A 23,222-nucleotide genomic window follows, 5' to 3' on the forward strand; every position below is an offset into this window, starting at 1 on the left:
CCAAAACCCACTGTATCCACATGTAGGTGCCCCACTTCATCCCTAAGGGCTATGGTAGTGGTTTACAGTTGTGGGTAGTGGGTTTGGGGGGGGGGGGGGTTGGGGGGGCTCAGCACCCAAAGTAAGGGAGCTATGCACCTGGGAGCTTTTTCTGAAGTCCACCGCAGTGCCCCCCTAGGGTGCCCGGTTGGTGTCCTGGCATGTGAGGGGGGACAGTGCACTACGATTGCTGGCCCCTCCCACAACCACATGCCTTAGATTTGGCTGTTTTTGAGATGGGCGCTCTCGTTTTCGATTATTGGCAAAAACCGAGTTCACCCATTTCTAATGTCGACCTAAATGTTGGAATCTGGGAGGCCCGGACCGTATTATCAAAACAAAAGATGGGCGCCCATCTTGTTTCGATAATAGGGTCAGCGCCGCCCCTTTCGTAGTCCCTTAGAGATGGGCACCCCCATTCGATTATGCCCCTCTTAGTAACATAGAAAAATGATGGCAGACAATTACCTAAATGGCTGTGACCTGATCGTAGCTGGACAGATTTGGATGGACTGTAGCAGGGGTGTAGCCAGACCTTGCGGAAAAGGGGGGCACATTTTGGTATGCCACCCCGTTACCTCACCACCCCTTTCCCCAGTGAGTTGCACACTGCAAATACCTTGGCTGGCGGGGTGAAGTTTTCATTCAGCGCCAGTCTCCGGCGCCTCCGCATTGTCTGCCCTGCTCTCTCTTCCCCTCATGTCCTGCACTCTCCTGTTAGTGAAACTGAGCATACCCTCCAGCAAAACCAGGAGCCCAGAAGAAATTTGGGGAGCCCAGGCCCCCGTGGCCTCACCTAGCTACGCCACTGGACTGGAGTGGGGTTTCAGTGACAACTTCAGTAGTGGGAGAACAAGACCAGTGTCGGGCAGATTTCTACAGTCTATGCCCTGAAAGATAAATGAAGATGAAGTGTACATATGTAGAATCACATCATACCTTTTGCTATGAATTTATCTTGTTGGGAAGACTAGATGGACCGTACAGGTCTTTATCTGACATCATCTACTATGCTATAAGAAGCAGCACTAGGATTTGCAGCAGGCGTCTTGGTGGTCAGTCCATTGTCCCAGGTACAAAATAGTTACCTGTATATAATATGGAAACTGCTTTGATTGTAACCACAGAAAGGCAGTATATCAAATCCCATCCCCTTTCCTAACTAGCCCCAAGTGTTACCCCATTCAGTGAAGAATGACTCAGAAATGAATTTATTACAATAAAAAGATAATTACAACAACTTTATTTATTATTCACCAGTATATCTACTTAATGATATATAGAAATTGTGTATCTAATTTCAGTTATATTATAAAATATATGAAATTTAGGATGGTCGCAACCAAAGATGCAGTTTCTGGGTAAAAAACTGACATTCAACTTGGACTTGCCCATCAACTGAAAACAATATTTAAATGAATAAATCCTTTATTAATAATTCTAGTTTTTTCTATATGAATTTTCTGCTGTTCCTTTCAGGTCTCAGCAGAATAATGTAGCACTTAGGGAAAAAGATACAGCCCAGGAGTCCAGCACTAGAAGCCAGGATAGCAAATATCTCCACTGCCACCACGTACTTGCCCTTGGTGCTCAGGTATGTTGGGATGAAGGAGATCCAGACGCTACAGAACACCAGCATGCTGAAGGTGATATACTTGGCTTCATTGAACCGGTCAGGGAGATTTCTTGCTAGGAAAGCTACGATGAAGCTGATACCAGCCAGAAATCCCATGTAACCCAAAACACAGTAAAATGCATGTATTGACCCTTCATTACATTCAGTTAGTATTGTTCCAATTTCTGATTTCATATTAAGATATGGGAACGGGGGAGCAGTGAACAACCAGACAAGACACAGAACAGTTTGAATAAGGGAACAGAAAAGGACTACAGAAATTGAGATCCTGGAACCCATCCATTTCCGGACCTTGCTTCCAGGCTTGGTGGCATGAAAGGCCATGACCACAGTGGTGGTTTTTGCCAATATAGAGGAGAGAGCAATGGAAAAACTGATCCCAAAGGCAGTCTGTCGGAGAATACAGGTCATGTTGTCAGGGTGACCGATGAATACCAAGGAGCAGAGGAAACAGAACATGAGTGAGATGAGGAGAATATAACTGAGGTCTCGGTTGTTGGCTTTCACTATAGGGGTGTCTTTGTAATGAATAAAGATCCCCAAAATGACAGTATTAATGAGAATTAAGAAAATACAGACAAAAGTCAAAGTTATCCCCAGAGGCTCTTCATAGGTCAGGAAGGATATCACTTTTGGGATGCAGGCATCCCTCTTCTGATTGGGCCATTGGTCCTCTGGGCATTTTGTACAAGTGTCTATATCTGAGAATGAAAATTATTTTCCCATTATCTCACAAATAGCATCAGTTATAGGACAGTAACTTTTCCTTTATAGTAAAGCTTGTTTCAAAATGACAGACAGTAGCAAACATTAAACAAATAATGAACAATGAGAATTATCTTTTAGATGAACTTTCATCTGAAATGGATTTTTTAAAGGATTCCAATGTCTTATCCAATCGGGGTGTGATTAGTTTTGCTAGCAGTATCCAGCGCATATTTTTGGATTAGACACAAGGTATTTCACTAGGACATGCGAAGACCCATTTTTCATAGAATACTGAGATTGCGATTGGGACATCCAGATCAGGATGTGCTCAGCTGTGTTGATGTTTTGGAAAAGTCAGGAGTGCATGCAAATTTGTTGACCCATGTTGGGTCTTCAATGCCTGTCACATTATAACATGAAATCACTCACCAGTTTGGCTGGAGATCTCTCCCTCTGGACAGGGGATACAGTCATAGCAGCAGACAGGCTTTCCTTCCCTGGTTAATTTCCTGAACCCAGGAGGGCAACTTGGGCTGCATCTGAACTCTGGAGGTGCCTGAGGATTGAGAAGACAATGATTAACTTGAGGTAATACTGGATTATGACTTTTCAAATGCAATGTTACTTTTCTGTCTAAACATGAGCATTTTTTCAATTTAGTTTTTCAGCTCATTACCAAGCTATTCAGTTGAATATAGAGATCAGTATGAGCTCTATTTTGATTGGAAATATAAATAATATGAAGTAGGTTTGACCTAGAATCAGTCATTCAGGCTGATTGGGGAATGTTTTGAGCAATGTTTCTGTGCTGGTCACCCTTAATGGGTTGATTAAAAGTATGAGAAATTACCTCTGCTTCCTCAAATAACTCTGAATTCTTCGTCCCCTTGTAAGGGGCTATGAGAAAAGGACTTTTAGGTGATGTCTTTTTAACCTACTTTTCTACCTCAATGACCGAATATTTTCTTAATGGATTTGCTCACCATTGGTTATTTACGTATATGTAGTTTTGTTTCTTTAATCAATTAGCTAACAGAGTGAGTTTCATTCAGCTACACTAGGATTTTTTTTAACTTGTTGCAAAATTTGTCTTGATCTGTAAAGGATGCAGCAAGAGTGTTCTAGGAGCAGGGCCTAATGTTATACAGATATCAATACTATTCAGGTACTGTCCAGATAACTCACCCATTGATATTAAATTACACTGCAGAAATAGCAGGTCTAACTTTAACACAAGACTATCTCTATTTCAGGAAGCAGGTGAAAGCTTGACTCTTCAACCAGGCCTTTAATGAAAGAAGTAACTAACTTCTTACCTCACTCACACACACAAGGAATGATTCAGGCTGCAAATCCTGCAGCAGGACATGTTCATCCACTTCTACCCTAGCTGAGATAATATTTAACTATCTCTCTGACCTCATGTGCACCTTTCTTTAAATTAGTTGCCTTACTTTCTAATTCTTCTTACTCTCTTACCTATCCATCTTTGCTTATACCCTACACTGTCAATTAAAATGTTCTATTACAGTACATATTGTGCTGACATTGTAAGTAATACTTTGTATTGTTATTTGAATATTTTTACTGCTGTAATTGTGTATTGACCAAGCAGGAAAGAGAAGAGGCTGATCAAAGGATGAATCCACCACTGGAGATGTTATGGAGAAACACTTTATTGATGCAAATATTAAGGGACCCGACATAGTCTGTATTTCGGCGTATCGCCTACATCAGGGGTCACATGAATAATTCTTTAGAAAGGCTAATGTTGCTGATCGACCATTAAAGCTCACAGTGGCAGCTGAAGTACAACTCTGGGTAAAGCAATATTGACCAAGAATGCTGAGAAGTCGAGTCCTATTTCAGTATTGATTAAAGACTTTTACTCCATTATCACATCTCCTTGGATGTTTGGAAGAGTCCTGTTGATCGTGTTACTCCCTCTTTTGAAAATTCTCAATCCTCCATAAATCCAAATTAGGATTCAGACCGCAACACAGCACTGAAACGGTCGCAACCACTCACTTAACTCTACTTGCTGCTTGCCGTGGTCATATGCAGTCCAGTTTCACTTCCTAGTTGCCAGCAGCCAATCAGCTGAATCAAAGACAGCCCTATGACCTCCCTCCTCCAATTGCTTATGCTTGTTTTATTCTTACTGTATACCACCTTGAGTGAATTCCTTCAAAAAGGTGATAAATAAATCCTAATAAATAAATAAAATATTGTTAATTGATCTATTTAAAGTTAGGCTGGTGTATTCTGTGAGCTAAACTAATTTGAGAGCGGCAGATTCACCCAGAGATGGTTGTGACCCAGGCAGTGGGAGGAGGGAGCTAGTGTACTGCACAAGCACTAGGTGCAGGCGGACCAGAGTTGTGTTCTAAGTGGCCGCAGGGTAGCTGAGGGCAGGTGGCTAAGTGTTTTGAGACAAGCGGTTTGCGTATCTGTGTTTAATCAAGGTTTGGAGAAGTTCCTGGAGGAAAGGTTCATAGTCTGCTATTGAGATAGACATGGGGAAGACACTTCTAGTCCTGGGATTGATAGCATGGAATCTTGGTATTATTTGGGTTTCTGCAGGTACTTGTAACCTGGATTGGCCACTGTTGGAAGCAGGACACTGGGCTTGATGGACCATTGGTCTGCCCTTGTATGGCTATTCTTACGTTCTTAAAGATAGGCACTGAAATAATACATGCTATATGCCAGTATTCTTTAATGGGACACTTTGCAGAATATTAGCTTAATGCACATTTCACACCTAACTTTGGATGTGAGGATTTATACCTGCTAAAGTCTGATGTAAATGCTGGCACCCAACTGATGGCAGTTAGATGTGCAAATGCAGGTATTCTATAAAATCACATGTAATTTATGAGAATGCCACTGACCTGTCCCTGCCCTTCCCATGGTCATGCCCCCTTTGGAGGTCTGAACTAAGGGGCGTAAGGAGAAATGAGAGCAGTAAGGTAAGGAAAGGGGCGGGGGCTGTCCTAGAGTGAAGGGCCTTGAATGCCAGTGCGATGAGCTTAAATTGTATTTAAATCTGACCTCGTTGAATGTGCTCTCCCACATGATCGCCTCTTCATAGATGGTAAATTCCTGATCTGGAGGAGCATAAGGGTTATAACTTCCAACAATTTCTTTAATTCGTGTCCCATCGGATAGAATGACAACGTTGATAATATCATATCCAATGGCGAGATCACCATTCTCATCAAAAAAGATTTCCTCACCCAGAATGTTCTTAAAGTGGAGGTTCTTCAGATAATGATGAAGCTAATGAAAACAAGAGACATTTTTATTAGTGTAACTCACTGCAGGTATGAACTCCTAACTTCAAACACATACATTCTGCTCCTGATTTTACGGACATGTTTTCATTTTGAAGCAACATTAGGGTGGAGCTTGTTTTTGAAGTTTATAAAACATGGCCTTCTTCCCCCTTAATTTTGTTTGTATATATTAAGAAACATTTTAGGCATAACATCAGTTAAATCAGTGAACATTTATTGGTAGTTCACCATCAAATAGTAATAATTCCGCAATCCACATAGGTTTTTCTCGAATATGGCCAAAATAACTTGGAATAAAGAAATTTAAAAAGGGGACACGACTACTCAAAGATGAACTTTAAACAACTGAGCCTCAACTGCCCAGGGCTGATTTCAAATACCCGACCTAAAATAACATTAAAAGTCCTCTTAATTTCATCTCATAACATTCTGTTAGCAAACGTGGAGGGGCATAATCAAACTGGGCGCCCAAGTTTTTATGAGGGCGTCCTCGCAGGACGGCCCCGCGAATGGGTGGGGAAACCTTATTATCAAAACAAGATGGGCGGCCATCTTTGGTTTCGATAATACGGTCGGGGATGCCCAAATCTCAACATTTAGGTCGACCTTAGAGATGGTCGACCTAAATGTTGAGATGGGCGACCTTAGAGATGGTCGTCCCCAGTTTTTGGCCATAATGGAAACGGAGGACACCCATCTCAAAAACGACCAAATCCAAGCCCTTTGGTCGTGGGAGGAGCCAGCATTCATAGTGCACTGGTCTCCCTCACATGCCAGGACACCAACCGGGCACCCTAGGTGGCACTGCAGTGGACTTTACAAATTGCTCCCAGGTGCATAGCTCCCTTACTTTGGGTGCTGAGCCCCCCCAACCCCCCCCCCCCCCAAAACCCCACTCTCCACAACTGTACACCAGGGGTGTTGCCACGGGCAGGCCTGGATGGGCCCAGGCCCAGCCACTTTCCCTCCAGGCCCGCCCAGCCAACATCCGCCCCACCTTGAGTGTCAGGCTGTCAGCAGGTGGGGGGGGGGGGGTGCGCTCCGCTGGCACCGCAGTCCCCACCTGCCAGCTCCATCAACAAGCTGACGACCGTCTTCTGCCACCGGCATCCAGCCTTAACCCCCCCCCCCCCCCCCCGTTGAAACGCCTCGCGTCTGCTGTGCTCTGCGCTGCTGGAAAGGCAGCAAATCCCCTTGTCGTGTCGGCCCTTCCTTCACTGTGTCCCGCCCCCACAGAAAAAGGAAGTTACATCAGAGGGCGGGACACAGTGAAGGAAGGGCCGATGCAATGAGGGGATTTGCTGCCTTCACAGCAGCGCAGAGCACAGCAGACGCGAGGTGTTGCACCGGGGTTTTTTTTAAGGCTGGATGCTGGTGGCAGAAGAGGGTCATCAGCTCGACGATGGAGCTGGTAGGCAGGTGGGGACTGGGTCAAGGAGGGGGGCTTAGATGGGAGAAGAGGTGGGGAGGGGCTCATGGGAGAAGGGGACTTCGTCTGGGTGGGGTTGGGTGGGGAGGGGCTCAGATGGGAGAAGGGGACTGGGTGGGGTGGGGCTCAGATGGGAGAAGGGGACGGGGACTGGGTCGGGGTGGGGCTCAGATGGGAGACGGGGACTGGGTCAGGGTGGGGAGGGGAGGGGCTCAGATGGGGGACGGGGACTGGGTCTGGTAGTGGAGGGACTCAGATGGGAGAAGGGGACTGGGTCGAGGTGGAGTGGGGCTCAGATGGGAGAAGGGGACTGGGTATGCGGTCTGAGAAGGGGGCAGGTGGGAGAATGGGTCTGGGGCTGAAAAGGGGGGCCCTAATGCAAGGCATGTGGATGAAGGGAACTGGGGACTGAAAAGGACGGTAGGTGGGATAAGGGAGCTAGTACTAGAACTGGGGGCTGAAAAGGGGCAGGGGCTGTAACTGTGCGGACTGGGGGCTGAATAGGGGACAGGGAGAAGTGGCTGGGGCTGAAGCTCCGGACTGGTGGGAGAAAAGGGCTGGGAGTGAAATGGGGGACTGGTGGGATAGAGGGGCTGAAAAGGAGGGGCAGTGGGATAATGGGGCTGGAACTGGGGGCCGAAAAGAAGGGGCAGCGAGAGGGAGGGCAGACCCTGGATGGATGGGAGAGGGAGGGCAAATGGTGGATTGAAGGGACAGAGAGAAAGGGCAGACAGTGGATGCAAGGGACGGCAGAGAGGGCAGACACTGGATGGCAGAGAGAGAGAGAGCGAAGACAGAAGCTGGATGGAAAGAAGACGGTGTAAACAAGATGAGGAAAACAGAAACCAGAGACAACAAACTGTAAATAAAATATATATTTTTATTTTTTTGCTTTAGGATAAAGTAGTATTGTAGATGTGTTAATAAATGTTTATAAATAGAACATGTAAATAAGGTAATCTTTTTATTGGACTAATTTTAATACATTTTGACTAACTTCCTCAGGTCAGGATAGGATACTGTAACAGCACTATACTGTATTGACCTGAGGACGTAGGTTTTGGCCTCTGAAAGCTAAATGAATTAGTCCAATAAAATGGTATTATTTTATTTTCTATGTTTGTTTTATTTCTATTTGTTAATTTGTAAAGTGGTAATTGGTATTTGTTAGATATTAGATGTTTTTTTCAAATTTACATCCACTGTCTTTATATTTTGCACAGTACTAGGGGACATTTTCTGTTTCTGTGGTGTTGCATTGTATGCAGAGTCTGGCATCTTGGGGGTTCAGTTTAGGGTGTATCTGTGTTTGTGAAAAAGACATAGCTTTCAGCTGGCATTGACTGTGCAGGATATACGATCTGTACTATTCGGTCTGGTTTCGTTTTACAATAGGTGAATTGAAGTTCTAGTGCTCACTGTACTGTTTAAGATGCTTTCCTTTTCCTTGTGTGACTTGTAGAAATTACTGCTTATGGTATGCTACAATTGCTCTATAGGTCCTGAGTGTTTTGTATTCTCGGTAGGCCTAGTACTGGATTTTGGAGGGGGTGTTAAAAAGTGACCCGCCCCGGATGTCAACTACCCTAGGTACGCCACTGCTTTGATTGCTGTCGCTGTGTTTTCTCTCGTGGCTGATGCCAAACTATGGGGGAGGGGGGAGGGGGGAGGGGGGAGGGGGAGGGCAGGGTTGATGCCGGGCAGCGCTACAGTTCCAGGCTGGAGATTTTGGGGCAGTCCTGCATTTCTGACCACCCCATTGTTATGGGACTTGCAGCACTGATTTCCATGGGCAGAATCAGGCACTGCAAATCCCACACTGATTTGGGTTATAAAGTTTAAATCAGGACTGCACAAAATCTCAAGCCTGGAACTGGGTAATTTGCCATCTCTGTGATTTCTAATTTTTTGTGTTTTATTCTGCAGTTGGTATGGGGTGGTCTGCATGTGACTGATGTAAAAGATTCTGTGTGCATGTAGTTCATGTGGGGATCTATATGAGTCTGACTTCTCTGGCTTTTTAAATGGGAATGTCAGTTTCAGAATTTACCTGTTTTATGAATACAGCTTAATCAGGCATTTGCATTTGTTGCAAAGCAAAGTTTGAAGGATATGTGCCATTGACATGTTTGCCTTATAGCAGTCATATCTGGTCAAGTTTAAGATATGGGATAAAATCACTATATTTAAAAATGCCAGTGTTCCATGAACCAAGTATGTGGTTTGTGTTAATGCAGGAGAGCTGTTGCACAGACTGTTTACTTAGAAATCCATCATCAAGTGCACTCTAAGACATTATTAAGGAGTATCCCAAGAAACACTACTCACACCTAGTGCCCACCCATATGCTCTGGGCCCACCCAGAATGTCAGGTCTGGCTACGCTACTGCTGTACACCACTACCATAGCCCTAAGGGGTGAAGGGAGGCACCTACATGTGGGTACAGTGGGTTTCGGGTGGGTTTTGGAGGTCTCCCATTTACCACCACAAGTGTAACAGGTAGGGGGGATGGGCCTGGGCCTGGCTGCCTGAAGTGCACTGCAGTGCTCACTAAAACTGCTCCCTGGACCTGCATACTGCTGTGATGGAGCTGGGTATGACATTTGAGGCTGGTATAAAGACTGGCAAATAATGTTTTAAAGTTTTTTTTTAGTGTGGGAGGGTATTGGTGACCACTGGGGGAGTAAGGGGAGGTCAACCCCGATTTCCTTCAGTGGTCATCTAGTCAGTTCAGGCACCTTTTGAGACTTGGTTGAGATTGAGGCTTTGGTCATCCCCGCGATGGAAAGCAGTTGAGGGCGCCCAAAATTGGCTTTCGATTATGCCGATTTGGGCGACCCTGAGAGAAGGACGCCCATCTCCTGATTTTTGTCGGAAGATGGGTGCCCTTCTCTTTCGAAAATAAGCCTGATAGTTGCACAGTTCCAGAAGATAGATAGGCATGCCCCACAAACAACTTATCTGGTGAAGGATCTTATCATGCAGTCCTCAAAGCTTTTCTTTTATTCCAGCCTTTTAGCCATACTGTTTTCCAAACAGTGGCCAAGCCAGGTCACAAGTACCTGGTAGAAACCCAAATAGTGGCAACACTCCGTATTACAAACCCCAGAGCAAGCAGTTGGTTCTCATGTCTGTCTCAATAGCAGACTAAGGACTTTTCCTCCAGAAATTTGTCCAAACCTATTGAAAACCCAGATACGCTAACCACTGTTACCACATCCTCTGGCAAAGAGTTCCAGAGCTTAACTGTTCATTCAGTGAAAAAATATTTCCTCCTAACTGTTTTAAAAGTATTTCCATGTAACTTCCTTGAGTATCCCCTAGTCTTTGTACTTTTGGAATGAGTAAAAAATCAATTTACTTCGTCTCATTCTACACCACTCAGGATTTTGTAGACCTCAATTGTATCTCCCCTCATCCATCTCTTTTCCAAGCTGAAGAGCCCTAACCTCTTTAGCCTTTCCTCATACGAGAGGAATTCCATCCCCTTTATCATTTTGGTCCCTCTTCTTTGAACCTTTTCTAATTCCGCAATACTCAAGGTGTGGACACACCATGGAGCGATACAAAGGCATTATAGTATTTTCGGTCTTATTCACCATCCCTTTCTTAATAATTCCTAGCGTACTGTTTGATTTTTTGACTGCCGCCACACACTGAACAAAAGATTTCAGCTTATTACCTACAACAACAACACCCAGATCTTTTCTTGAGCGCTGACCCTAAAGTAACTGTGATTTGGATTATTCTTTCCAATGTGCATCACTTTGGCAACCAGAGACAAATCCTATAACACGACAAGGGCTCCCTGTTTCATTATGAGTGGAGGAGTGGCCTAGTGGTTAGGGTGGTGGACTTTGGTCCTGGGGAACTGAGTTTGATTCCCGGCACAGGCAGCTCCTTGTGACTCTGGGCAAGTCACTTAACCTACCATTGCCTGCTGCCATGAATGGAAAGTGTGGGTACAAATATAAAAAAAAAAAAAAATAACACTCAATGTGGAAACTCAAATGTGTGAAACCATTCTTCCCAAGAGAAACATTTTGCAACTTGATACAATCAATGGTACTAAGCCATGTAGACTACTGCAATGGAATTTATGCAGGATGCAAAAAACAACACATAAAGAAACTTCAAACTACTCCAAACACAGCAGCCAGGCTTATATTTGGAAAAACGTGATTCGAAAGCTCCAAATCCCTCCGAGAATAACTACACTAGCTACCAATCAAAGAACATATTGCTTTCAAAATCTGCACCCTGGTCCATAAAATTATCTACGGAGTAGCCCCGGGTTACACAACAGACCTCATAGACCTACCAACAAGAAATACAATCAGATCAGCACAAACATATCTAAATCTCCACCACCCAAGCTGTAAAGGACTCAAATACAAATTAACTTATGCATCCAGCTTCTCCTACATCAGCACACAACTGTGGAACGCACTACCAAAGCCGTGAAAACAACGAACGACCACCTAAACTTCTGGAAATCACTAAAAACCAATCTGTTCAAAAAGGCATACCCCTTCGACCCAACCTAAATGCCTAAACCTTGCAACACAACGAAACCAAACTCGGAAACAGACATTGCATAACTCTTCCTCTCTGCGATCCCCCAATGTGTCTATAACACATGAACCTATTCGACCACAATAACTCTTTGTATTTGTTTGTCTGCCGAAGATGGCGAACGCCTCTATGGTACTATGTAAGCCACATTGAGCCTACAAATAGGTGGGAAAATGTGGGATACAAATGTAATACAACAGTAATAAAGGAGTGAGTCTATTCACACAAAATATTGTGCAGGGAAAAAAATTAGAAAGAATGGGGGAAGACCGCAGAAAAGGTATCACACAGCAAGACAGCTGGAATTGTTTCAAAAAGAAAAGCCACCGTGCTTTCTTCAATCATCAGTCTTAAAAAACCCCACCTCCCTTTGTGTGGAAATCTTTTTTTCAGAAAAAATTTTTTAAGATATACTCAATATGCTTCAACAAAATTGTAGAGACTGAAAAAGAAGAAAAGACCACTTAGCTGGTTGCAGCATCATGGGCAGGCATCCACACCCGGGATAAGGATGCCAAGCTAACAATCACTGCTCTAGTGGATCTTTATAAAGTCATTGGATGAATCGGGCTGGCTTCCGGCTCAACACTCAGCTGCTGCACTCTTGAGCCGGGAGCCAGCCCGATTCATCGAATGACTCTATAAAGATCCACTAGAGCAGTGATTGTTAGCTTGGCGTCCTTATCCCGGGTGTGGATGCCTGCCCATGATGCTGCAACCAGCTAAGTGGTCTTTTCTTCTTCTTCAGTCTCTACAATTTTGTTGAAGCATATTGAGTATATCTTTTTTAAAAAATTCTGAAAAAAAGATTTCCACACAAAGGGAGGTGGGAGGTTTTAAGACCGATGATTGAAGAAAGCATGGTGACTTTTCTTTTTAAAACAATTCCAGCACTCTTGCTGTGTGTCACCTTTTCTGTGGTCTTCCCCCATTCTTTCTAATCTTTTTCCCTGCACAATATTTTGTGTGAATAGACTCACTCCTTTATTACTGTTGTATTGCACAAGTTTGAGGCGAGTCTCCCCTCTTTTGTCTGTTACCTGGATACAAATGTAACAAATAAATAAATAAATAACCTGCTTCAGGAGAAGGTAATCTGGGCAATCATACCATATTCCATCACTTCTTTCTGAAAATATCATTGTTCTAACATAGGATATTACCTTCCATGGCAGAAAATCTAAAAATCTCTCACTTTCTGCACTCCACAGGGTGGTATTTCCAGAACCTGAAGTGACCATGTTATGCAGTGCATGTGCCAGGCCATACACAGCATTGTAAATGTTATAACTATCCCCAGAGTTTATAGAGTCACACTGTGAAAAGTAAAAAGATGTTTCATCATTGCTGCAGGATCTTCGGATGCTCTTGGGGCACTGGTTGTTACACAGGTCCTCCCACCACATCTGTACGTATGAATCATTTGGAAACATGGCAGGATTCGCCTCACGGACAAATTTGTGAAAGCTTGGAATAGTCTTCTTTGCAACAGCAAAAGCTAAGGTGTTTTTTCTATCAACACTGTATGAGGGGAAGAAAAATCCCCATTCTTCTGTGATGATCCAAAGCTTTCCCGGTGCGTCCCAAATGGTTGTATGTCTTATAAGCTCTCTGTAGTCTTTATTACAATACAAAATAATCACTTTAGTTGAATATGTACTGAAGGTGCCTAAAATATCTGTTTTTTGAAGCCTGAGTGAACGGGATTGGTGTAAGGTTACTATGAATTCAATGCAACCTCCACTCTGCTCAATTCCTTCTCTCAGGATTTGCACAGCCCTTATGCTGTTTTCATCATCAAATGCAATGATACCGACCCAGGTCCAGCCAAAATGCTTCAATAGTTTGACTATTGCAGCACAGATGTGCAACTCACTGGGAACAGTCCGGTAGAAATAAGGAAACATAGCCATATCGCTCATGACAAGATTTCCTGAGGTGTAACTGATCTGCTGAAAATAAAAGATTGAATTTATCAGTACCTTTGTCATGAAAAGATCATATTCCATTCACATATCAAATACTTAGAGCATAATAATATGTAATTTATCTTTAAAATCGAGCATGGCATTGGAAGATTGGAGGATGGCCAATATAATGCCGATTTTTAAAAAGAGTTCCACAGCTGATCCAGGAAATTACAGACATCAGTGCCAGGCAAAATGGCAGAGACTATTGTAAAGAACAAAATTGCAGAGCATATACATAAGTATGGATTAATGAAACAAAGAGGGGCATTTTCGATATGACGTCTAAATCCAACTTTGGATGTTTTCCTAAAAACGTCTAAAATTCAAGTGGGGAATATAGCCATTTTCAAAACAGAAAGATGTCTATCCTTCTTTTATTTTTTTCAAAAATGGCTATTTGCTAGATGTTTTTGCGCTTTGTGCATTTATCTTTTTGGTCCATTAAAAAAAAAAGGCCAAGTGAAAAACGCACAAAATCAAGGGATGTAGGAAGATCCAGCTTTCTTAGTAGACTGGCCACACAGACATCCCAGGAGAGCAATGGGACACACTAGGGAGCACTGCAGTGAATTTCAAATAAATGCTCCCAAGCACACATCTCACTGTTGTGCCCTTATCCTGTCTGCTGAGCCCCCCAAAACCCACCACCCCCAATTGTACACCACTACAATAGCCCTTATGGGTGAACGGGGCACATATACATGGGTATAGTGGGTTTTGGAGGGCTCACAGTTTCCACCACAAGTGTAACAGGTAAGGGGAGGTATGGGACTGGGTCCACCTGTCTGCAATGCACTGCACCCACCACTAGACTATTCCAGGGACCTGCATTCTGCTCTAATGGACCTGAGGCTGGCATAGAGGATGGTAAGTAATGTTTTTAATCAAATATTTTGGGAGGCGTTTAGTGACCACTGGGGGCGTATGGGTAGTGAATCCCTGATTTCCTCCAGTGGTCATCTGGTCACTTAGGGCACATTTTTGTGGCTTAGTCGTTAACAGGTCTAGACCAAAACATCCAACTTATAGCCCTGGATGTTTTTGTTTTGTTCCATTATGGCAGAAAAATGTCCAATTGTTAGGAATGCCCAGATCCCACCATTAACACACCCCTGAAACACCCCCTTGTGATTTGAATGCACTTCTGATGGACTTCATAGAAAAACATCTAAAAATTGGTTTCAAAAAATAGCACTTTGGATGTTTTTGTGAGAAAAATGTCCAAAAGCAGATTTATGCCATTTTGGGGATGTTTTTCTCTTTTGAAAATGAGCCACAAGACCAACATGGATTTAGTGAAGAGAAATCTTGCCTCACCAATCTACTACATTCCTTTTAAGGGATGAGCAGATGTGTATAAAAGTGAGCCGGTTGATATTGTGTATCTGGATTTTCAAAACCCATTTCACAAAGTACCTCATGAAAGACTGCAGAGGAAATCGGAAAGTCATAGGATAGGAGGTAGTGTTCTATTGTGGATTAAAAACTGGTTAAAACATAGAAAACAGAGTACGGCTAAATGGTCACTATTCTCAATGGAGAAGGCTAGATAGTGGGGTTCCCCAGGGGTCTGTACTGGGACCGCTGCTTTTTAAGATATTTATAAATGATCTAAAGATGGGAATAACTAGTGAGGTAACCCAATTTGCTGATGACACAAAGTTATTCAAAGTTGTTAAGTCGCAAGAGGATTGTGAAAAAATGCAAGAGAACCTGTTTTTAATGCCCCCCCCTTTTTAGACCCCTTCTGGACCCCTCCACACGGAGGTATAAAGAGGGTAACTTTATCCAAAAGTGTTTGAATTGTTTCCCTGACGTCCAGTGTCACCCAGTCCCATGGGGGTCTATTCTGGGGAGCCATCAGAAGGCGCAGCTCAAATCTAATTCCCATGACCACGGCTTTCTCTCGCTCTGGGTCTAAGTGAATCTTTGGCCATTTATGTTCCCACATATATACTATTAAAAATCAACCCAAATTTGTTCTGCAAATAAATGTCACCTGTGCGTGGGTTATTTGGTAGAGGAGATGATAGGTAAAGAGTAAATAGAATAAATATAAATAAAGACAAAGATAGTTTTCAGATATAAGGTTCTGTTTATTCTTACCAAAATAAAGTCTTCAATTTAGTACATCTGGGTTCAACTGCACAGAGCTCTGCCCTCCGAGAAGAGTTGGAAGATGTTCTCTCAATCTGCCAAAATCTCATCCCTTTTATAGGCAAAGATCTCTATGCAAGTCAATGGCAAGACCCCTTTTTTTTTCTTAATATTGCCTAACCTCTGAATCATACTTTCCTTTCCGGCAGGTGCGCATATGTACCCACCTCCCCTTTCCGTTCTAGCTATTGCAAGAGATTTTGCAATTTCCGCTATTGTAAACACCTTGTTTTTTTCTTGTTACAAAAATATATTGCAGATGATTGTGACATTTCCGTTGTTGTCAACAGCTTGTTCTGTTTTCTCTCTTTTGATACAAAAATACTAACATATCAGTTTCATATCATCTTACATATCATCTTATGATCTCTTATTATGATCTGAGTGCCATCTTGCACAAACTCCATTTTAAAGACCAAATTTTATCCATTCTTTTCCATTATTCCTTCATCATAAGTGCTACTTTAATTCAGAAAGTTGTACCAGGTTTTGTCAAGACTCTTCATGCAGTCCTGCTTTTGCAGGTTCTCAACTATAAGGCCATTAGTGGGTTATCAGGCCTAGTCAGGGCTTCTTAGCTGGCCAAATCCCTGTAACTTGGCCCACCACCATTCCAGTGGATAGGCCTCAAGCTACAACACATATTAACATTCCCCTCTTCACCCTATCCCGTAGGGTGACACCAGGGTTAACGTACCATGGTACCATCCATTCCAGAAGGTATTCTATAGAATTATAGAATCGAATGAGTCTAATTGAAAGCTGGTATCGTCTGATTTGTTTGAATTAAAGTGATAACATAGGCACTACTTCGGTAACATACTATAACTACAACAATAATATTTCTAAACCTATTAATATGCAGGTTCAATCTTACTCTTACATATATGGAGATATATATATTAATAACAATCAATAATTCTTTGGTTATATACTGATTATATCTTGAGTATACATTTGCATGGATTACATAGTCATACCTATTATTGATTACATCCTTTCATCTGTCTTAACACTATTATTGCATCCCTGTGTGCTGTTACATGATTATACTGTTGCAGACATTTCTATAGTGTCTCTAGCATTTGCATAGCGATTGGTCCATCTCATAGGGAGATAGTCCAATGTGTTATCCCCTGTGGTGTTGGGAAGGAGATTTTCATACAGGGCATACTGTCCTGCGATTGTCTTTTTTGTTATTGCGGTTTCAATTAAGCGTTCTACTAAGCCTCTAGCACAAGGGATTATGCAACATCCTACTAATACAAAAATTGCTACCACGATGATTATGGTGGTGGCCGCTGAAATGATAAATGTCTTCCATTTACCAAAGGCTTTATCCATCCAACCAGTCCAAGATGTATCGACACCAGAGTTCTCTGCCAATTCTTGCGACAGTGAGGTTAGACCTTTCAAAGCTCTGGTAATTGATCCATCTGGAGCAGTATTGTTGGGGATAAAGGTGCAACACTGTGTACCTATCTTGCGGCACACTCCGCCGTCTGCTGCCAGAATCTGGTCAAGCACTAATCTATTTTCTAACGTCATTCTGCTGGTGGCATCTAATTGTGTTGCAATTCCTTGAACCGCGTCTCTGGTGTAATTGACAAATCTCTGCTGGTTGTAGTATATATAGTTAATCCAGTCTACGTTCTTGTTAATAGTGGCCCACCAAAAGAAGGCAGACTCGAACCCTGCAGCTATCTGGTTTCTGGCTTTGAACTCATCAGGAACCCCTCTTGGGACTCCAATTGCATCTATATAGACTCGATCATCAAAGGATCCAGGCATAGCATCTCTCTTCACTCGTGAGGAAGAGCTGCTATGAGGAGGGATCAAGGACGCTATAATGATTGGAATTACCAATTTGACTAAGGCACATCTGCCTGTCCAACTTCTGTGGAGCGTATGGTAGATAGTGTGGGTTCCACAATACCACCATATATCTGCTCTAGCCTGTGAAAAATCTGTGAGATTCAGATTTCGCAGGGTCCCTTTTTCCAGGGTATTATTACAATTGGTCAAATTACCTAGAAACCGTGTATTTTTCACTCCATATCGTTCCAGACATGTATGATATCTAGTACCAGGATCTGGAATCCTGAATGCAGGCGGTACCCTCATCCGAGGGGGTAAGTAGGGGTGATGTCTGTCAAGGTGTTGACAAGACTGATTAGTTTCAGTTATTACCTGTAATAGCTCTAACATACACCAAAACCCATCTGGATCATTGTGGAGATCTAAAGGAAAGGGGACCACTGTTGGTTCTGCTCTTGCATGGGTGCAAAAATAACAATTAGAGACATTCAAACTCTTAGTAGTATAATGCGCCCATTCGAGCCACAAGTTTGTCTCTCCAAACCCTGTTTCTAGTGCCATTAAATCTTTGGAATTATTAATTGGCACGATCTGGTAAGGAATCTTTACTTCTGGGATCTTTGTTGGCATCAAAGGATTCTTTTCTGGTTGGGCTGGGGGTGGAACAATCTTAAATTTTCCAATGGGGTCTCTACCTGTGGCATCAATTCCTAAGGAATAAGTTCTGTATGTAACAGCCGTTACTCCTCTGAAAGTGATGGCCACTTGATTACATTTGGTCATTGAACAAAGACCGGTCACTCGCAATTTCATAATGGAAATGCTCTTTTTGAGATCTGGGATTTCGCTACCTGAGTAGGGAACCCATGAACCTGTGTACCACCATACTTGTGCCCAACTTCCGCAATTGGAGAAGGGACACAGGTATATTTCAAAAGCTGACAAATATTGCTGCACAGGATGTTCCCCACACATTGTGTAAGCACACACATCAAGGGTTACTGTGGTTGTGTCTTTGGTAGTGGGTAATGTTATTTCGTAAGTGGTCATGAACTGTTGCAGAAAACCTTCTAGATTCTGTGCTCCTTGTACCATGGGCATGGTGAGCACACACAACAGGAGAGCTAGGCACTTCATATTGGTAGTTTTCATGATTAGATGTTGGACCTAGACTGTACAAAAGGCAATTGGCGGGTAATGAAAATGAGTAACAAAATTATCCCTAAGGTCTTAGCAAGTACTGCAATCACAATAATTAGTATTCCAAAGTATACTAATGCTTGAAATATCATTAGGGGTAACTTGGGTATGGGGGGTAAATTCTAGTTGCTCCTTGTTCAGTGGGATTGGGGACTTCGAAAAGACTGTATACTTCCAAAGGTCCCAATCCAACCTCTCTAATGAATAGGAAAGGTATCCAGTCTGTGCCAAGAACAGTGTATGTGATTAACCAAAAATCCACTACGTCACCAGTTTCTGGTCTTATTAGGAGCTCTTCAGTCTGTTCAACTTGTAAACCCAAGCTTCCTCCAAACAATGCTAGGGTATGAGTAACTACTCGACTGGGACCGAGTGTCCAACTCTCAAGTAAGGGTTCACACAGTATCTAATATCGTGTGAGGGGATCCCAAATGGGATTGTCTTCTGGGGCTGGGTCCCAATGGGGATATCTTAATTCTCGTGGATCTAAAAGGTACTCTGGGGGTTCAGGGATTACTGGATCACCTAAATTAAAAGGCGACAGTGGTGGAGATTCAAGGGAAGGAACGGATTGTGGTGGAGAAGGCTGGTTGTCTGGTCTGCGATGGGACATATATTGATGGTCAAAAGGAATGTAACTATCTAGGAGGACGTGTGGCAGGGACTCTGATACTTGAGGTGGCTAAGGTAGTATTCATGGGAGGAGGAACGTCACTATTAGGCACAAGAGGATAAGGAGAAGGGGTGGCTCGCAATTCAGGCAAGGTAATATTACCCTCAAAAGTAGTTGTAAGATTGGGGACAATATGGACCGTGCTACTGATATTATTGGGAACACTTGTAGAATGCAAAATACGAGAATTAGTGAGGACAGGAGTAGTCGCAGAGTTTTCAATAGGCACTGAAGGATGGCCAGTCGAAAAGTCTGTTGTGGCAGATGTGTCTGCCCAGGGGGTGGGATAACTGGTGGCAAGGGGACTGATCTTTTTGATCGTTTGGAGGGATGTGTGTCCAAACAAGCGCGTGAATGTGGTGTACAGTTGGGGCTCTGTGTAGGTTGCTGCAATAGTTGCTGGAACAGGAGTAGTTGCAAATACGGAAGTAGTTGCAAGTACTGCTGGGGTAGCTGCAAATACAGAAGTAGTTGCAAGTACCGTGGCGTTTCCAACGGGCAAGGTAACGTTGCCAGTGGGAAAGGCACTAAGTGTGATCCAAAGATCTGCAAGATTTCTGTCTACTGTATAAGTAAACAATGTTGTGACAAACAACACCAAACCTATGCAAAGGATGATACAACACGTGAGTCCAACAGCAAACAGTCGTGCAGATGGGAAGCAGAAGAAGAGGGTGTACTGGTGTACCACCGAGACTTCTGCTGTGGTGCTTTCTTCGTCCGTGTCGTCTTGTACGGTGTCGCCTTCAAACAAGGTTTCGTCAAAGTCGTGGGACCAATGACTGTTGGTGTCAGATAGCTGCTCAGAGTTACACTGGTCAACAGAATAATGTTCAGTTTTATGTGGATCTGGTTCCTTGATGTCGTCGAGGGCAGCAAGGTTCTCTGTAGTGGGTTCCCTTCGGAGGGCAACACCAACGAGAGAGGGTGATGGAGGTGGATAGGCCTCAAGCTACAACACATATTAACAAACCTTAAGAGACAGGGAGACTGGACGTCTAAATGGCAGATGATGTTTAATGTGAGCAAGTGCAAAATGATGCATTTGAGAAAGAGGAACCTGAACTATAGCTACGTAATGGAGGGTTCCACATTAAGAGTCACCGACCAGTAAAAGGGTCTAGGAGTCATCATTGATGATATGTTGAACCCCTCTTGCTCAATGTGCAACGTTGGCTAAGAAAGCAAATAGAATGTTAGAAATTATTAGGAAAGGGATGGATAACAAAAATGAGTATGTTATAATACCTTTCTATTGCTCCATAGTACGACCACACCTCGAACACTCTGTGCAATTTTGGTCACCACATCTCAAAAAAGATATAGTAGAATTAGAAAAGGTACAGAGAAGGGCGACAAAAATTATAAAGAAGATGGGTCGACTTCCCTATGAGGAAAGGTTAAAGTGGCTGGGGCTCCTCAGCACTGAGAAAAGATGGATGAGGGGAGATATGATAGAGGTCTATAAAATAATGAGTGAAGTGGAACAGGTAGACATGAATCGCTTGTTTACTCGTTCTAAAAATGCTAAGACTTGGGATCACACAATGAAGCTACAAAGTAGTAAATTTAAAACAAATTGGACAAAATATTTCTTTATTCAATGTATAATTATACTCTGGAATTCTTTGCCAGAGAATGTAGTAAAAGCAGTTAGCATAAGCGGGGTTTGGATAGCTTTGGGATCTTGCCAAGTACTTGTGACCTGGATTGGCCACTGTTGGAAACAGGATGCTGTGCTTGATGGACTTTCAGTCTGTCCCAGTATGACAATATTATGTTCATCTCTTTCCTCATCTCTTTCCTCATCTCTAGCAAGAATTTGGATTCCAATACAGGATTCTCACAATTTCTAATACAGCAGAGGCATATTATTTATTTATTTATTGCATTTGTATCCCACATTATCCCACCTATTTGCAGGCTCAATGTGGCTTATATAGTTTTGTTAACATAGAGGGGAATAATCGAACATCGCCGGCCAAATAATTCGCCGGCGATCTATTGTGGCGGAGGCGCTACAGCTGGCCGGAACCGTATCAAAAAAGATGGCCGGCCATTTTTTTCGATAATACGGTTTAGCCTGACCAAATGGCTTGTTTTTCGCCGGGTTTGAGATGGCCGGGTTTGTTTTTCAGTGATAATGGAAAAAAATACCGGCGATCTCCAACCCGGTGAAATCCAAGGCATTTGGTCGTGGGAGGAGCCAGCATTTGTAGCGCACTGGTCCCCTTGACATGCCAGGACACCAACTGGGCACCCTAGACATGTGGGTACAGTGGGTTTTGGAGGGCTCCCATTACCAGCACAAGTGTTACAAGTAGGGGGGAATGGGTCTGGGTCCGCCTGCCTTAAGTGCACTGTGGTACCCACTAAAAGTGCTCCAGGGACAGGACTTGTTGCTGCTGTATAACCTTGGCACACCAGTTGACACCTGAAGAATAATCTCTTTGAAAAAGTCCTTTATTTGAATAAGCACGTTTACTCACAGTTAACTGCAGAGCAGAGGTTGTGCCCCACTGGCAAAGAGTCTCCCTGGTACTGAGATTAGCAGTAGGTCAGAGCTGGCAGAATGCTGTACAATGCCCTCTTTCAGCACCATTCAAGGTAAGAACTAAGTTCTCTAGTGTGGCTAACACATGAAAGGGATCTAAAACTGGCTTACAAAAATGGCCACTACCTCATGGACTAACGGAAGTAAAACAGGGCACACTCTAACCCAGTTAGCAGGGGGAAAAGCACCATGGGAGTACAGCCCACTACCCTACACCCACCACAATGCATTGCTGATGTGACTCTGCAGTGCACCTAACAGAAAAGGTGTCACACTCACAACCAGGGAAAGGCTGTTGGAGGATAGAACACATTCTGCGGTCATGGAGGTGGGTACAGCATTTGAGGCTGGCATACAGGCTGGCAAAAAAGGTTTTTAATTTTATTTTTTTTAGTGTGGGAGGGGGTTGGTGACCACTGGGGGAGTATGGGGAGGTCATCCCCCATTCCCTCCGGTGGTCATCTGGTCAGTTGGGGCACCTTTTTGAGGCTTGGTCGTGAAAATAAAAGGACCAAGTAAACCCGGCGAAATACTGCTTATCGCCGGGTTTTGTTTTTCCATTATCCGCGAAAGCCGGCCATCTAGTAGCCACACCCACGCCCGCCCATGTCCCGCCTTCACTTAGCCAGCGACACACCCCTTTGAACTTTCGCCGGCGAGGCGACGGGAAAGCGGCGATGCTGTCAAAAAATCAGCTTTCGATTATACCAATTTCGCCGCTTTTCCGAGATCGCCGGCCATCTCCCGATTTATGTCGGGAAATGACCGGCGATCACTTTTGATTATAAGCTGGATAGTCATTGCAGGTTCAATGTGGCTTAAGTAAGTAAGGTTAAGTAGTAAGGGTAAAAGGAAGAAGGAGAGGGGTGATTGAGGTAGTTATAGTAATTGAGCTATCTTGACTGAGTGGGTTGTCGGGTGGATTAGTGTGGCTGTTAGTTCTCATTGTATGCCTTGTTGAAGAGGTATGTTTTCAGGGATCTGCGAAAAGTAGTTGTTTCGTTGATTGTTCTCAGGTCTGTAGGCAGTGCATTCCACAGTTTCGTGCGCAAGTACGAGAATGTAGCATCGTGCATCTGCTTGTACTTTAGTCCTTTACAATTGGGAAAGTGCAGGTTGAGGCATTTGCGAGATGCTCTTGTGGCGTTTCTTGGAGGTAGGTC

General features: G+C 43.5%; 1 protein-coding gene across 1 annotated transcript in view; it reads right to left on the bottom strand.

The window, feature by feature from the left end:
* Positions 1 to 1,489: 1,489 nt before the first annotated feature.
* Positions 1,490 to 23,222, bottom strand: part of LOC115464727 (vomeronasal type-2 receptor 26-like) — a 32,321-nt gene continuing 10,588 nt past the window's right edge. Inside the window, exons 3-7 of the mRNA XM_030195084.1 lie at positions 20,194 to 20,457; positions 12,851 to 13,639; positions 5,438 to 5,665; positions 2,813 to 2,939; positions 1,490 to 2,376 (exon numbers count right to left, since the gene is read on the bottom strand). Of these exons, the coding sequence (XP_030050944.1) occupies positions 1,490 to 2,376; positions 2,813 to 2,939; positions 5,438 to 5,665; positions 12,851 to 13,639; positions 20,194 to 20,457 (2,295 nt within the window). The remainder of the gene's footprint in view (positions 2,377 to 2,812; positions 2,940 to 5,437; positions 5,666 to 12,850; positions 13,640 to 20,193; positions 20,458 to 23,222) is intronic.

Source organism: Microcaecilia unicolor, chromosome 3 (genome assembly GCF_901765095.1).
Source record: "Microcaecilia unicolor chromosome 3, aMicUni1.1, whole genome shotgun sequence".
NCBI lineage: Eukaryota > Metazoa > Chordata > Amphibia > Gymnophiona > Siphonopidae > Microcaecilia > Microcaecilia unicolor.